This window comes from Tyto alba, unplaced genomic scaffold (genome assembly GCF_018691265.1).
Source record: "Tyto alba isolate M040663 unplaced genomic scaffold, T.alba_DEE_v4.0 Super-Scaffold_6, whole genome shotgun sequence".
NCBI lineage: Eukaryota > Metazoa > Chordata > Aves > Strigiformes > Tytonidae > Tyto > Tyto alba.
In genome coordinates, this window is record NW_024881327.1 from 10,081,242 (window position 1) to 10,097,895 (window position 16,654).

General features: G+C 38.8%; 1 protein-coding gene across 3 annotated transcripts in view; it reads left to right on the forward strand.

Annotated features, from left to right (window-relative positions):
* TNKS (tankyrase) overlaps window positions 1-16,654 on the forward strand; it is a 144,649-nt gene that overhangs the window by 100,492 nt on the left and 27,503 nt on the right. For all 3 annotated transcript variants that reach the window (XR_006167051.1, XM_042808425.1, XM_042808426.1), the window contains exons 9-12: window positions 1,422-1,543; window positions 4,161-4,252; window positions 4,356-4,434; window positions 13,697-13,868. Coding sequence is in view for 2 of the 3 variants with exons in the window: in XM_042808425.1 (XP_042664359.1) it covers window positions 1,422-1,543; window positions 4,161-4,252; window positions 4,356-4,434; window positions 13,697-13,868 (465 nt within the window). In the remaining variant the exon portion in view is untranslated. The remainder of the gene's footprint in view (window positions 1-1,421; window positions 1,544-4,160; window positions 4,253-4,355; window positions 4,435-13,696; window positions 13,869-16,654) is intronic.

Here is a 16,654-nt window from a genome sequence, read left to right on the forward strand (position 1 = left end):
CTGCTCACAATCACACCTAGTCAGGTTGTTGTCTGTCACTATTCTTTGCATGTGAAGGTGGTGAGATCACGTGCAGCAGAAAACTTTGCTCTAGGAGAAGAGAGGATGGTGTTAATACCTTTTAGCTACTTCTCTACTCTCTGTTCCGGGCTAACTTGGGAAATGCCTCTGGCTTTGAGGCAGGCTAATTTACCATTTCTTTAAGTTAGCAACCAAAAAAAAAAATTATTTAAACTTTGGTTTATTCAAACTGGTTTATTTCTGGATTTATAGTTCCTGGAGAGGAGTGGGGAAAGATTCATGTCCATTAATATCCACCGAAATGTGTACACAAATGTGAGCATTATGCCAAATTTGACAGTACGTTGATGGGACATCCTGTATTTGCATACCCAAACCAACATGCTTAGTATATTCTTGAGTTCTTTTGTTTTATACTATAGAAAAAATATTACATTTATTTCTTATCTTATTATTTATTTGTACTTGTGCTTTGAGTAATGCTTTGTTTACAAAGAAATTTGAATTTATTTGAAATGAAAACTTAAAAGTCATTGTTTTTATTTTTAAATCCACAAAGGCATCAGATGTTAAAACAAGGGTGTGAGAAGAAAGTCCCCCTTAACAAGCTTAGCATTTCAAGCTTACTTATGAAAGAAAAATATTTTTTTGATAGTTTTACTGAGATAGTTGAGCTTTGCTTTATTTTCTAGTTCACAGGTTCAGACATCATTCTTTCTAACCTACCTTTTATATGTACATTAAGAAAAACACTTTTAGACCTTTTCAAATTAAAAATTATTTAAAACTAAAAGTAACTAGTTTTTGAACTGAACAAGATGTGACACTGAAAATAACAAAATTACCTTTCCATACTTGCAAAGATATAGCTGCTATCAAAACCTGTTTCATCTTTGTAGCAGACTGGCTTCAAATGCTTAGCTGATTAGCCTTCTTTAAGACCAATAGTTTAATATTTTATATTTAAAATATATTTTTTAAAAATATATACATGTTGTTATATATATGTATTTATTCAGGCTTTACTTTGAATTATTTGTAGTTGCAAATACAATAAGGTATTTGGAAAGCAGCTCTCATTCTTTTTTCTGAATAGCATGTAATATACTCACTTGAGCACATGCATATGTTAGAGGTCACATGCATTTAATACCAAGTGGGTAGAGGAGAAGAGGATGAAAAGCTACAAGGATTTTACTCAAAGAATCACTTCCCCTCTCCCTTTAGAATGTGCCTTTGGCTTCAGTAAACCATGTTGCATGTGCTGTGTCCCAGGTCAGCTACTATCTGAAGATCTGCAGAAATACTCTTAATTGAGTATAGCTACCTTTCTTCAATAATATTTATAAATATGTGACATGTCGCTGAATATTAAATGCATCTTTTTTTTCCTCTAACAGATGAATTCAAAGGACACTCTTTACTGCAAGCAGCCAGAGAGGCAGACCTAGCCAAAGTGAAAAAGACACTCGCTTTGGAGATCATTAATTTTAAGCAGCCACAGTCGCATGAGACTGCACTGGTGAGATTATACAGTCAATCCATTTGTTTTGTGATAAATGTGGTGGTAGTGCTAGTTGAGGAGTTTTATTCCTACACTATGAAAAATACATTAATCATCTGAGATTGAGGATTTGCCATCAAGCACTTTGTATATAAAAATCAAATCACCATTATAGAAAAAACATCATATAATTTTTTTTATCACTTTTTTCTTCTTCCTGGTAGATTACAGAAGCCTGCCAGCCACTCCTCACCTGTTCACTTTTCACTTCTCTTTTGCTTTTTTCCCATCACCCTATTTTTGTGTTGGTCAGTTGCTGTGGTTTTTGTGAGGTTAAGTTCTATTCCAGTGGCCCAGTACTTCCTTAATGTTTTATGTGGGCAAACTTGGATTACAAATTTTCTTCATAGGGTATGTAAAATTATGGTGAAAATAGATGCTAGGTGTGTATCACAGGGTCTTACAGGATTAGAATGGTACTGACAATACCCCATTAGAAACAAAGGTCTTTGAGACTTTCCTGGCAGTATCCTGCTCTTATTTCATTGTTCGAAGAAGCAGCGAAGGCAAAGAACACAGCCAGTATCTCAGATACAATGAAGATGTTGAAGTTGAGAGGAACTGATGGTAGTTTTAAAACCATTATAGTTACTATACTTTATTCCAATGGAACACTTTTTTCCCAGTGGTAGGTCTCAGCTGTAGGCATACAGCTGCTTATTTAGTGTAACAACATTGTGATTGTGATCAGAACATTGTGTGTTGAGTACCAAGCATCCATATGCTCTGTTCTCTCCATGGAGGACATAGCATCCTAGCTTGAATTTAGAAGCAAGACAGAGTAGAGATATTTAGAGGCTAAACACAAAGACAGTAGGAAATTTGGGATGATGTTATGCTTTTCTTCCTGAGTATATCAGCCGCTGATACGTGGCATCTCTTTAGCTGGGTAATGATCACTTCGTAGCCTTGTGGCTGTCTTTGCTCTTCTCCACCTGCTCGATCTGCAGAGACAGCTGGACAAAACAGCATGGTTTAGTTCTATTGATGTCTTTGGTTCACTGTTCAGTTGAAGTATTTGATTTCTCAATTTTTGTCTCCCGTACTTGAGATTTCCAAGTGGTCTCCCATCCAAGTGGCAGGACGTAGCTTTCAGGATCAGATGAAGTTATGTACCACCTAACAGAGTTATTCCTGTCCTAAGCATGGTATCTTTTACCACGGGGCACTGGGGTCTGTGAGCTATTACCCCATAAAAGCCAAAGCGTGAGCACTTGGGTAGTGTCTCAGTGTTGCTCTGAGGTTTGGCAGTATTTCAGCATTTTTGTTGCTTTCAGTGCTGGTTTATCATATTGATAGGAAATACAGACAGGTTATTATCTGCAAAGCCTCATAAATGCTGCCACTCTTCAGAGCAAAAGTTGATCTTAACGTTTATGTACAAAACTTGCCTTTGCGAAACTTGGACATGGTCTGCTGACTAGCAGTAGCGTGGAAGCTTAAGTGGTAGTTACTTCATAGTGAAGGCTGAAACTGGGCGAAATATGTTTATCAGTACTATTGATACTTATTAGCATTCTGTTTGGGGTCTGTGTCATTGTAAAGGCTGTTGTTTTGCTATTGGAAGGTTTGAGAACTCTGATCCTGGAGTCTATCTGCTTTTTATGGGTTACTGGTTTAAAATATGGGTAAACATGTGAACAAAAATACTCAAAAGTGTCTTCTATTTATCATAGTCTGCTATCTTGAGACATCCAAACTTGAGACAACCATTTCTGGACTGATTTTTAAGCATGGTGTTCAGCTTATGTGGAACCATGCTTGTAATTTCAGGCCTCGGGAATGCATTGGTAGGGCTGCTGTTGAAAACGTCAGGACGGATTGAGTCTAGTCTCTGAAGAGGATCAAAGGAAAAAGGGGAAAACAAAGCTCTTGCTTCTGGGTGCTGAATGCACAGACAAACCAACAAGCAGACCCCAGCCACGCTCAGGAGAGTGAGAGCAGTTACACCTAGCAAAGGGCTGCGTGGTGTTTCCATACAGGCAGGCTTGAGCACTGAAAAGCACGGTGTGAAAGATGTCTCTTTCTCGTGGAAAAGAAGATACTTGTAAGAGAACTTTATTGCCCTTGTGTGTATTACATAATTTGTAACTGGATGCAGAACAGAATTGCCGTTAGGTTAACAAGTTCAGTACACACTGAAATAGCAGAAGAAACAAAGCAATATTCAAAAGACACGTTAATCTGACAACAGCAGCAGAATCTTAATGGACCCCTTTGGAGTCCCTTTGTAGAAAGTTAGACTGTTTTGGGCCTTTTGTCTTTATCTCCTTTGTGCATTATGTTCTGGTTTTGTCCTGATATTTTGCTAGTGTAGTTGGGAACATACCGCTTTTTACATAAGTGACAAATAGCTTTAAAATGAAAATTGTTTTTCTGAGTAGAGTAATTTAGCATTGATCACTAGCTTGTATTTTGTTCAGTATGTTATATGTTTTGGCAGAAATATGATGTATTCTGTTTGTAAATTTTGTAGTCTGATGTTCAGCAGAATAATTAAGAGATGAAGTCATGGATCTTAAAGCTCTTTGTCATCTGTGTAGTTGAAATACAATTTATATTTACTTTTTTGCAGCACTGTGCTGTGGCCGCTGTGCATCCCAAGCGGAAGCAAGTTACAGAACTATTGCTCAGGAAAGGAGCAAATGTTAATGAGAAAAACAAAGAGTAGGTTTCTGAAATTTTTTAATTTTCCAAAGGTCTCTGTCGTAGAAGGAATGTAAAACTAATATCTGCCCACTCTTTTTTTTTTTTTTTTTTTTTTTCCTAGTTTCATGACACCTTTGCATGTTGCAGCTGAAAAAGCTCATAATGATGTCATGGAAGTTCTGCATAAACATGGAGCAAAGGTAAATATACTTGGAATATATATTATTTAAGGCAAAAGGCAAAAAGAAGGTTTATATTGGTTAAATACAGTATTAATTTTTATGATAGTTGTTGCTTTTTCTTCTGTATGCCTTGTGCTTCTCATGTTAACCTTGAGGTGTGTTTATCTTAAATCAGTACAGAATGTTCAGGAGTCCCATTTGAAAATTAGGTCTTCTCTCCAAGTAACTGAATACAGGCTTTAGGAGTCTAGCTTACTTGTTTTTAATCTTGCTACTCATTTCTAACAAATGTGGTCATCTAGGTGCCTCTTCTTGCTTTATCTTGTTGGCTTGGGAATATCCAACATCTGAGTTCAGCAGTAATGCTGGGCATCCCTTAGCCCTTGCTTCTTATTCTCCTGGTCTGATTGTTTAGCCATGCCTTTTAGCCATTGGTGCTGACCAAAGTAATTTGTGAGCTTATGATGAAGCTTGCTTAGAAACACGTGGTTCAGCAAGTTATTAGTTAAAGGCAGAGGAAAATATAACTTTATTTAGGATGTCTTTTAAGCATCTTTCAGAAGTATTTCAGAATGATCTTTCACTGAGTTTTAGCAGCAAACTTGACATTCATGGCAATGATAAACTTAACTATGTAATTTTCTCAGAAACTTTTCTTGATGGGTACTTTCTTTGCTTTGGTTAAAATATAAATGATCTTCTTATTTTTGCTTTTAAAGGGGCTCACATTACTCTCTTTGAGTCTTCAACTTCATTCAGGTAGCTAGAAATGAAGAAATATACCTGTAATAACAATCTAGTGTGTCACAACATGCTAGGACGTGTGAGCAATGTAACTGTATGCATAGTTAATACTAAGTCATTTTATTTTAACAATGAATTGTTATTTATAAGCCTGTATGAGAGCTCATTGCCAGATTTCAGTAGCTGATTCACTTCCATAGTACTTTAATGGCGCCATAAAATAGCTTAACAACATTACCATGACAGTTTATTGCATCTGAGAATCCCTGTGCAGTGGTGACATACCAAGATTTCCCCAGGGGGGGAAAGCAGGGCTAGAGGTCTCAGTTATAGTCATTAAAAACATTCATTATTGTTTTACCGAATTCACTCTTAGTATCATTCCTGTGCACTGAAAGTGAAAAGAATTCATTTTGCCATAGGAATAGATACCTCATGGCTTTATGGATCTGATTTTGCACATGAATTCAGTCCTGATGGTACATGGGTAGGCATTGAACTGGGCATGCTGGAATTTCAAGCGTACGGATACCCAAGTACTACCTGCTTTGAAATACAAGGAGTTTCTGTGTGCTGAGGGTTTCTGGAAAACCTGCTACTATATGGTAGATACTTAAATTAGTGCTCCCCTGAAAATCTAGCTTTATGTAGCCAGGTTAGGAGCAAGCTCAAAGACATCATCCTTACTGGAATGGCCTGATTTTATTGTTTGTGTCAGTAGCATATTCTGATGATAGTTTGTAATTCTGTTATCTCCTGAAGTAGGGGTTCCTAAATCACAATCCATGAGTCACTTGTGGACTGAGTGATGGTGGCAAGTGGCCCACAGTTTTCTACAGAACCATGCTGAGTGGCATGTTCTGTTCTTTTTTCAGTTGACAGTATGCAAATAGAGGTACGTGGTGGTCATTAAAACTCATTCTTCATTCATATCCTGGTATATGCTTGATGTGCTGTGCCGAGGATAGCCATTCACATTTATGATCTAGCAAAGCACTTAAGTGCCTGGCAGGAGACCACTCATAGTTAAAATTAAGCATATATTTCCATACTGCAATGATGCAATGGATCAGGTCCCTCTTTATCAGTGTCCAAAGTTCCTTAGCTGTGAAACAGTACATAATGCAATCATGGTTTTTCATCAGAGGTAGGTCATTAAGGCTTATGAAGTACTTAGAAATTCCCCGATGGGATATGCTCTAGAGTATTAATTAATTAACTAGATATATTTAATCAGTCTAAAATGTTTGTCTTGCTTGTATATTATCATTTGACCTCTTGCTCATGCTTCGACTGTAGGCATTCAGTTCATCAGACACTATTGCCATTGCTATTTCTTTGTTTCTGATTGTTGGGACATGGCAGCTTTAATACCTGAAGCACGATACAGGTTTTTTATTTTTTCCGTTTGTTGTGTTCCTAGAAGCTTTTTCTACCTGTTTACTCTTTTTGTGACTTGAATTTTGGTTACTTCATAAGATGTAGTCACATGTACCAAGCTCTTTGATCCTGTCTAGTCGTCCTTTTTGCAAGAGAGGGTTCTCATGAGCTGCTGAATCTAGTCATTCTTCAATAGCAGCCTCACAGTGAATATCTATTTGTTCTTTGAACAGCACTCTCCTGCAGTTTAAATACCTCTTTTCCATTCTAATGCTTCCTTTGCTGAGGTATTTGCAGTGAACAAACTGGTGGTTCTTAGACTTTTTTTTTTTGGTAGGCTAAAAGCGTCAAACACTTAGTCTTCCCTCATAAGGGAACACTGCCATTTCCTAGTCATCCTTATAACCCTTCTCTTTACTAACACGAGAGGAATTGTTGGAGCTCAGGCAATGAGAATGGAACTCATTCTTCCACTGCCTTAGAAGATGGCACTTCCATACCTCTAATGTAAATGCTGGACTAATACGTACTGGGATCATGTTTGCCTTTTTCATAGACTTGACACAGTAGTATTCAGACCCTTCCTATAGCATTGTAGTACACAGAGAATCTTAATTTTTTTTTACTTGCTAATTTTTCATATTCATATCCTTAAGCATTCTCCTGTGCCAAGATCATTAATGAAAATATTAATATTATCCCACAACCAGTCACTGAGCAGCCTTCTGTCTTCCAGTATGTTCAGTTCCCATGTGTTCCCGTATCAAATGCTTACTAAACCATAGATGGATGAGACCCTACCATATTTTTTTTACTTTGCACCCATTTCTCCCATCAAAGGAAAGGTACTGTATAAGTCAGCTTTAATCTACCTTCTGCAAACCACTACTGATTATAGAGAGAGTAGCAATTTGAAAAAGATGAGTAACTGGGGCTTCAAAGAAAGTGGAACTCTTTTCTTCTGAAATACAGTGCCAAAAAGCAGATAGCTGATCCACAAAAAAAAACCATCCAGTAATGGATTTAGGAGACAGTCATGTAAAGTTTTGTAGATTTAAAATTACTTGTGATTGTTTTAGCAATAGAGAAAAAACTCTGATGTTTTCATGAGGAGCAGCTGTGATTTGTGTCAGACAGCAAAGTGAGATAGCATGTGAAGTACGTATGTTTGGGAAGTGGGCTGAAGCATGGTCTAAACTGCTTTAGGGAATTTGTTTGGGATGAACGAGAGATGGTTCATGGTCCTAGAATTGGGTCTAATTATCCTTAATGTTATCACTGTGTAAATTTGCTGTTTGAAGTATATCAGAGAATAATAAAAAGTGAAGGACTGCTTGAATAACATGTGCTTGATCTGGACCTACGTGTTAGGTTAATCCTGGCTGGACACCAGGTGCCCACCAAAGCTGCTCTAACACTCCCCTCCTTAGCTGGACAAGGGAGAGAAAATAGAATGAAAGGCTTGTAGGTTGAGATAAAGACAGGGAGAGATCATTCACCAATTACTTCATGGGCAAAACAGACTCAACCAGGGGAAATTAGTTGAATTTATTAGCAATCAAATCCGAGTAGGATAATGAGAAATAAAACTAAATCTTAAAAAGACCTCCCCTCACCCCTCCCTTCTTCCCAGGCTTAAATTTACTTTCTATTTCTCTACCTCCTCCCCTCCAGCAGTGCAGGGGGATAAGGAGTGGGGGTTGCAGTCAGTTCATCACACTTTGTCTCTGCCACTCCTTCCTCCTCAGGAGGAAGACTCCTCACACTCTTCCCCTGCTCCAGTGTGGGGTTCCTCCCATGGGAGACAGTCCTCCACAAACTTTTCCAACCTGAGTCCTTCCCACATGCTGCAGTTTTTCACAAAATTCTCCAGAGTGGGTTCCCTGTGGGGTCACAAGTCCTGCCAGCAAACCTGCTCCAGTGTGGGCTCCTCTCTCCGTCAGTGCACAGGTCCTGCCAGGAGCCTGCTCCAGCTTGGGCTTCCCATGGGGTCACAGCCTTCTTTGGGCATCTACCTGCTCTGTCATGGGGTCCTCCCCAGGCTGCAGGTGGAGATCTGCTCCACTGGAAACCCCCATGGGTTGCAGGGGCACAGCCTGCCTCACCATGGTCTTCATCATGGGCTGCAGGGGAACCTCTGCTCCGGCACCTGGAGCACCTCCTCGCCCTCCTTCTTCACTGACCTGGGTGTCTGCAGAGTTGTTTCTCTCACATATTCTCACTCCCCTCTCTCACCGCAATTGCTCTTACGTGGTAACTTTTTCCCCTTCTTAAATATGTTATCACAGAGGCACTTACAACTGTTGCTGATGGTCTCGGCCTTGGCCAGCAGCGGGTCCTTCTTGGAACCGGCTGACACCGGCTCTGTCGGACACAGGGGAACCTTCCAGCAGCTTCTCACAGAAGCCACCTCTGTAGCTCCGGCTGCTACCAAAACCTTGCCATGCAAACCCAATGCAACTTATTTTACAAAAATATTTCTAAGAAACTAGTATTGCCAAGAGTCAACCTATACCCACAAATTGCTTATTTTGGTGTGTTTTGCTGGCCCTTACTGAGGACACGGACTAGATTTGTAATTAGAACTGTGAAGAAGTCCTTGGTGCACATCACTTGCACATCAGCATGGTATCTAAGCAATGCCCGCTCCATGGCCAGTGAAGATACTTTCATTAGCTTCTTACTTGAGCTTGCAGAAGTTGACTGTCAGCTGTACATCTAAAGCACAGGTGAGAAACCTTGGGATTTCTTAGAATCTTCTTCAAGAATGTTGATCATAAATGTTTGTGGATTTAAATGCCATACCTAGTTTTAACTTGTTTGCCTGAACTACAGTGTGAAACAGCATTTCACACCACTGCTTATTTGATGTTGAATATCTTCAAAGTACCTTCTAAAAAATAAAAGCAAAGGTTCTTTAAAGAATCCTCAAACATAAACTATTTTTTATTAGACCCATGAGCAAATTTTCAAGTGCCACAACTGTATCTTTGAAGATGGTTGAAACCCTTTGTTTAAAAAGAAAATAATTTCAAGGTGGTGGACTAATGAAAAAGTAGCTTTCATCCTGTTTTGTTGTATTGCTAGATAGTTGGATACCTCTTATAACTAGCTCCTTGTCTGAATTTACAGATACATGGGAAATTTAATATGTTCAGAAAGACATTCGGCTTTCTAGCAGTGCAGAAGAAAAGGATTAAAGTATTTTCTGAACTGGAATAATTGTTGGAAAGACCTGCAAGCATGCAAGTTCACTGGTACTTTGGGCAAGTGTGGAGATGTTATGAATGCTATTTGTTTAACTATGTTATGTTTCTAAAGGATAATGTTGAAACTATTCTTCTGCAAGAGAAAATGAGCCTTTCTAAGGTCATGTTAGACGGATAGTATCCCTTTATGATGGCAACAGAAGTGGCTTAGTTCTGCTCTGCTAGATCCATAAAGCATTTTGGCTTTATGGATCTTTACATAATACAGTTATTTCTGTGTGTTAGAGCAGCATGTCACCAGCCTTTCATGATCATGGATTTGACAATGGTCACCACCTATCTAGACCCTCACAACAAACTTAAATGGTTTTTGATAACCTTGGTGTGTAATTACATTTGCTTATGACATTTCAGGTAGAGGTGTGGTTTTTCTCAGGAAAGAATAAGCATCAAAAAATTAAATTTCCTTTCCGAAATGCAGCAGGTTCTAGACTATGATGGCTAGCAACATGAAGAGCTGTGTGATCTGTTGCAATTGTGTGGTTCAGCTTTTCTCACCGCTTAGCTTTTATGCAAAGGGACAATGGTGGAACACGTCTGGATCACTTAGGAGCTTTCGGAGTGAAACTAGACTTTTTTTTTTACCTTCTGACAGAGCTTGAAATTGCCACCAACCTCTCTTTGCTCCTATCTTGTTTATTGTTAGTGATGCACAAAGACAAAAGACATACTACACGTTGTCTTCAGAATAAATGCAGTAGGAGAGCAGTTAAAATGCTTGCATTGTTCAGGGCAGGATACCCTGATACTGAAGCGGCTGGCAGAGCACAAGTTTCACATGTGAATTTTAGACTGTACATCCTTTAGAAAGTTCTCACAGAGAGAATTGCAGTGCTTGGAGGCTGTTGCATTTTGTGCTGCTGTAGTCTCAAGGATGGTAGGATATTTAGGGCGTTTGACACCAACAGAAAGCTGATATGCTTAGGATGTCTTGTGAAAAAAGTTTGCTGAACGGGTCCCAGCTGTTGAGCTGCCCCAAGTGCCTGGTAGCCAAGGGAATATTGCTGTAGCTTTCTATGCTGCTCCGGGGCAGCAGCAGGGCAGGGAGGAAAAATCTCTTCAGTGTCTCATGAGACACAACCATTTTGATTTCTCTGCTGCATATATCCAGGATGGGGAAGAGGAAATTAAAGGAATAAAAGGAAAGGACATAAGGGATTCTGCAGTGGTAAATACTCTATAGGGTATCTTTCCATGAAAAGCCTTACTTAAAAACAGTTTTCCTTTGATAAATGCATTACATTTTTATGTTGCTGTTTGAGCAGAGGAGTGGCTGTTTTCTTGCTAAGAGGGGAAGAAACCAGATCCAGAGCCAGTGTGCTGTGTTATAAAACCTGTCAAATCTGTCATTTTTAACTCCTTGCAGAAAACTCATCTGTAAAGTAATTCAGAGCCGCAGCCTTCTAATTTCAGACTGCTTATAAAGGGGACCAGTTGAATGTTTCTAATTTTTCTTTAATTAGTGCATCTGGAACAATCGGTGTCCAGCACACAAATAAGGTAGTACACCTTGGATATTTTGCATTTTGCTAAATAGAATTTAGGCTCTAGCTTTGAATTTGAAAGGGCATATGTTTTTAGATGTAGTATTGGGCAGGTGTATGTCTTACCGAGTTTGATTTTTATGAGTTTAATCTCAGTTTATATTTCAATTTGTAATTCTCAAATTGATTTCCGTTTGGAAATAAATCTTGTGGCCTTCAGCCTTAGTGCAGTACATTCTTGGGCTGGTTTTAGACAAGTGCCTCGTAGTTGATGAGAGCAGATCGACCTCAGAGTGAACATATTCCCCATGAAATTGCCCTGCAAAGCCTAATTCCACTCTTGAGGAAATGAACTGTTTCATGTGGTGCATGTGCCCCATGGTCAGCTGCAGCCCTCTGTCCCAGAAGTAAGCAAGCATTTCTCTAAGTGGCTGCCGTTCTTCTGCCACAAGAATCAATTGTTGGCAAAGATAGTTATTTGGAGGTGAAAGGAGACCTGCCTACGACATGTGAGATGATGGATCTGATGACTCTGCCAGTGTTCTTTTCAAATGAATATTAACATTTTTTCCAGGTACACAGTCAGTATTGAGTTGTGCAGTGTGAATGCCTTGCTGCTGATCTTCAATGATTTGTTCAGTACAGGAATGTTTAACTTAGGAATTCAGTGTTACAGAAGACGTTAATTATGATTCTCTTTCTTGGGCAAACGGAGTGTTATCAGCTACTTCCAGAATCCACAAGTCTCATTTCATTCTGCCTTTACCATCACTAAACAGTTACAGCCCCAGACTTCTGCTTTTCTCTCTGCCCTTATCAGTGGTGAAAGGTATCCAGTGTCTTGAAACAGATGAGGATCATCATCTGAACAAAACGATGGATTTGGGACATTCAGCATCTAGTTAATATTTATGATAGCAGTAAGTTTTTATTTAAAACAAAACTTTTAGGGAAATCCCATTAGAGTGGCACGAGCTGAGCACGGTTAGAAGAAAGCAGAACTGTTCTCCTGTACATCTTCCTGCAAGAGAGGTTTGTGATCTGAGAAATTCCTGCTTTTTACCAGCCTGTAGAATTGTTCAGGGATATAGAAGAATTTCAGACAATATCGAATCACATTCTGCTTGCTTTATGTGGTAGTTCTTTGTTCTTTCCTGTGGCTTGATACTGTTGTATTGCAGGTATTTTCTTTTAGTTTTTTTACCGTATTTACTAGTAGATATTTTCTGCATAGTTACCCCTCCTAATTAAATTGCATTTAGTTACAGAATATGCATCTTACCCAAAATATTTTTTTCACTAGTTTTCATGGAAAGGCAGTAGGATTTGCAGGCTGCATTTTAGGGAGAAATAACAAGCAAAACCTTTTGTTCGCTGCCACCATGAAGATTTTTAGAAGGTACAAAGGTGTTTTTGTACAGTAGCAGAGTCTATTATGCATGCGGTTCACAGCCTGCAATCCGTAGGCTTGGAAACAGATAACAGGTTGTGAGTTGCTTGCAGAGAATATAGAGTAGTTCTGTATTTCATAAACTGGTAAAAAGGCTGTTGGACATTTGCATTTAAATTTGTCGTGAATTGCTGCTAGGTACAAAGTATCTTCTTGAAAGGTTATTTCCATTAGGGTTTTTTTTCTGCTTTTTAAAGCTCTCTATTATTCTCTTCCTTTCTCTGATAGTGAACCCATGGAGATGCTTCCAGTTATTTAGATACTCTGTTAGATCTTGACAGACATATAGGTCTTCATTATATCATACTCTTTGAGAGCTGTACTCCATTTTGCCTGTTTATACAGTCTTATATTGGGTAGAATTATATCCGGTTATACTTAACATTTCTGTAAAAGTACAGAAAGTGAGGAGGAAGTGAACTGTTTGTATCCAACCTCTTTTTTTTTTTTTTTTAACCTTCCTTCACTCCTTCGTAGAATGCCTAATCTGACATCTTTGTTTTGCTTTAATTCTTGGTTAATTCCCCTTCTAAGGATGACAGAGGGTAATTTCCTTCGAGCTGGAAGATCTTTGAATTGTTTCGTTAATTATTTTCCTCTTTCTCCTCCCCTGTGAGTTTTGCTTTTCTTGCACAAGGTTGATCTTCATTGAATTTGTCAAAAGCTTGGTCACTGTTTTAAGTATGGTTTTGGGGATCCTGTGTTACCTGTTAGCCATGAAAACAAATAACCTGTGTTGCAAAAAGACAGGAAGGCATCTGTGGTAAATTCTTTACATTGGACTGTTTACCTCTTTTTCTCATCTGGTTTTGTTTAGTTGCGATGCAGAGGGATTCACAGATAAATCTGTATGCTGGAAAATTCTTGTTATTGCTGCTCTTATTAAGGGCAGGGAGAGGTGCAGGCTTCTACTTATAACAATGTTTTATTTTATATTGTTGCTGATTTTTCAGATGAATGCACTGGACACACTTGGTCAAACAGCATTGCACAGGGCTGCGTTAGCAGGTCACTTGCAAACCTGCCGGCTCTTGCTGAACTACGGCTCTGATCCCTCCATCATCTCTTTACAAGGCTTCACAGCAGCACAGATGGGAAATGAAGCAGTACAACAGATTCTAAGTGGTGGGTAAAAAATAAAGGCTTGTGTAAGACTTCTAAGTGGTGGGTGAAAAATAAAGAACTTCAGCTTCTTCCTTTCCTTTACAGCTATGGGTCTTATTTCTTTTTCAGTGCAAGAGCCTTGCAGTAGTTTTCTCATCCCTCCCTTCTGCTATCATGTGCACGCATCTACCGTATGTACTCCACAGTACTTCTCAGAAGAAACCCACAAGAAAACAGAAAAAGCCCTGGTCAATTTAGTGATTTTTGTGCAAATCAGGAAGAAAAATAAAGATAAATCTTGTGGATTTAGAGCATGCTTGATGTACAGGGAGATTGTAGGAAGGCAGATGTGAGGAGTTTGGGGTTTTTTTGATAACAATTTCCAAGGCAACTGGAATACTGCTAAACATGTGAGAAACCTTTTTCCTCTCATCAGCCACCCTGTTAGGTACTCTGTACTTTAGCAGTCACAAGTAGATTGTTACTGGCAAAGAAGCACTGATAGTTGCTAAACCATATGAACTTTTACTTCAGATCTCTTACTTGTCCAACAGAGAAGAATTTTATTGTGAAAGTACTCTGAATACTGTTTAGATAACCGTGTGTTTATATCTTGCATTAAAAAGGTAAATAGATGTTTGAAGAAGGTGCCACTGTTTTTCATGTAAGTGCTTGAGAGTTTTCATCCTCTTACCCATGTCACTTTTGAATTTTTGCAAGTAGGGAGAAGAAATTTGCATCAGTAGCTACTATGGAGCAAGTAACTTACCTTAGAGTGGGATATGGAAGTAGTCAAAGAAAGGCAGATATTCAGATAGATAAAAAAATATATGGTAGCTAGAAACTTAATTTCCTTCAGTGTTCTCAACAACATTGCCTTAAAACCAGCAAAATAAGAGGCATTTTACAGCAGTGCAAGGAAGGACTGTTTTGAAGTGTACTCAGCTCCTGAGACATAGCTGGTTACATACAGCTGGTTATGCGGGTAGCATTACCCATTTAAAGTATGCACATGACTATATGTATGTGTACCGGGAAAGAAGAATGTTAGCTATGAATCAGAAGAAAGTAAACATATCCCCTGCTGTTAAAGAGGAGTTTGATTTTTTTTTTTTTTTTTTTTTTAATAGTAAACTTACAAGTATTCTGAAAGCATTCATTTGATTTTGAATTAAAAATTCATTTTCACTGGTTTATCTTTTATAGGAAAACTAATTTCAGATGTCACACTGTACTGCTTTTCATTGGAGAAGTAGCAGCCTTTCTTTTACATCCATGAAGGTGTTCAAGACTGAAAGATTCAAAACCTGAAAAAAATGCATGTAGTGTAGAGTTGTTGACACTTTATGTTCTCTGTATTTCAAAGCTAGTAAATGAATGCTGAAATTATGTACTAAATATTACTGGGTGTTCATTTTTGTAAGATTGGGTTAAAGAAATACTTTTTTTTTAAATGTTAGAGTTGTTTTGATAGAGGTTACCTGACACAAGTTCAATGCTTAAAATATTTTCCATATAGGATTGTATTTTTTTCCTCACACTTGATTGCTGAGCTACTTCCCAGCTGTGAGATAACAAGCATGAAATCAGCTTTCTGATGGCATAGTGGCCAGTGGATACAACTTTATCTGCTTGGGATTTTGATTGCAACTGATAGAATATGGCGGTGTAATGTAAGAAAGCTCGTCAAGTGAGCTTGTTCATTTTTTCAGATGATTATTAGAAAATGCTGCTAGTTTTGATTTTCTTGAAGAGTAAGATTTGTTTTGTTTTGTTGCTCAGTGCAGCCTTCTGGTACTCAAGTTCTAATCTAGTGGAATTTAAATTTCTTTCCTGTAGTAATTAGATCATGTTTCTGATTTATTTTCTTTTATACCCTCATCAAAGTCAGGGTCTTGGCTATCTTGTGAAGTCAAGGACAGGAGTCCAGAGGAGAGAGAAACAATTGCTAAGGAGCAGAGCTCTGGATCCAGTATAGAACTTAGCCTCGTCTATTCTCTCCCTACCTCAGGATGCTGAGGTGGTGGTGCTGTTGGGGAGAGCAGGGGAAGGCAAATAACTTAAGATGAGGAAGGTGTGAGCTGAGATCTTAAGCCCCTCCAACAACAGGACTTTGATGCATGCTGTGCTCTGCCCACGGTCACTAACGTTTGTGCCAAACCCCTGCTGCCATCCTTCTCTTGCAGCATGTGTTTGAATCGCGTAGAATCATAGAATCATGTAGGTTGGAAAAAACTTGAAGATCGTGGAGTCCAACTGCTTGCTAGTGGAACTGCTCCAGAGGATCGAGGTAGACTTGAGGAAAGGAGCTGGCAGCTTTGGCTGTATTAAAGATGCCACTGCCCCTCTTCACTGAGCTTTCTCAGCCTTTCCTTCAACTGAGAGCATTTCTTCCCCTAACAGTTGAGCTTGTAGGAGTTGCTCCTCCTCCTCTTCCTGCAGCAAGTATGCAGGCAAGGAGGTAGCAAAAGGCCACAAAACACTGATCAAGAGAGAAAATAGGGCTGCAATAGGAAATACTACCTCAGTGTGAATAGATAAGTTGATGTCCTTCTGTAAAGATGGCTAGTTAAGAAAACAAATACCTCTTTCTACCACTTTTCCACTCCTGTGATATAGTCACAGATTACATTGCAAAGGCAGAATTGACTGAATTCTGCAGAGACTGTGTTAGTCTGTAAGTACCTTCTCACAATGTCTGCAGTTTCCTCTTGGGGCATAGTACCAGTTCTATGCTTTTAAAGAAGTCATTTAAGTATTTTTGATGAATTTGCATGCCCATCTAGAATGAGTTTAGCCTGTGACAA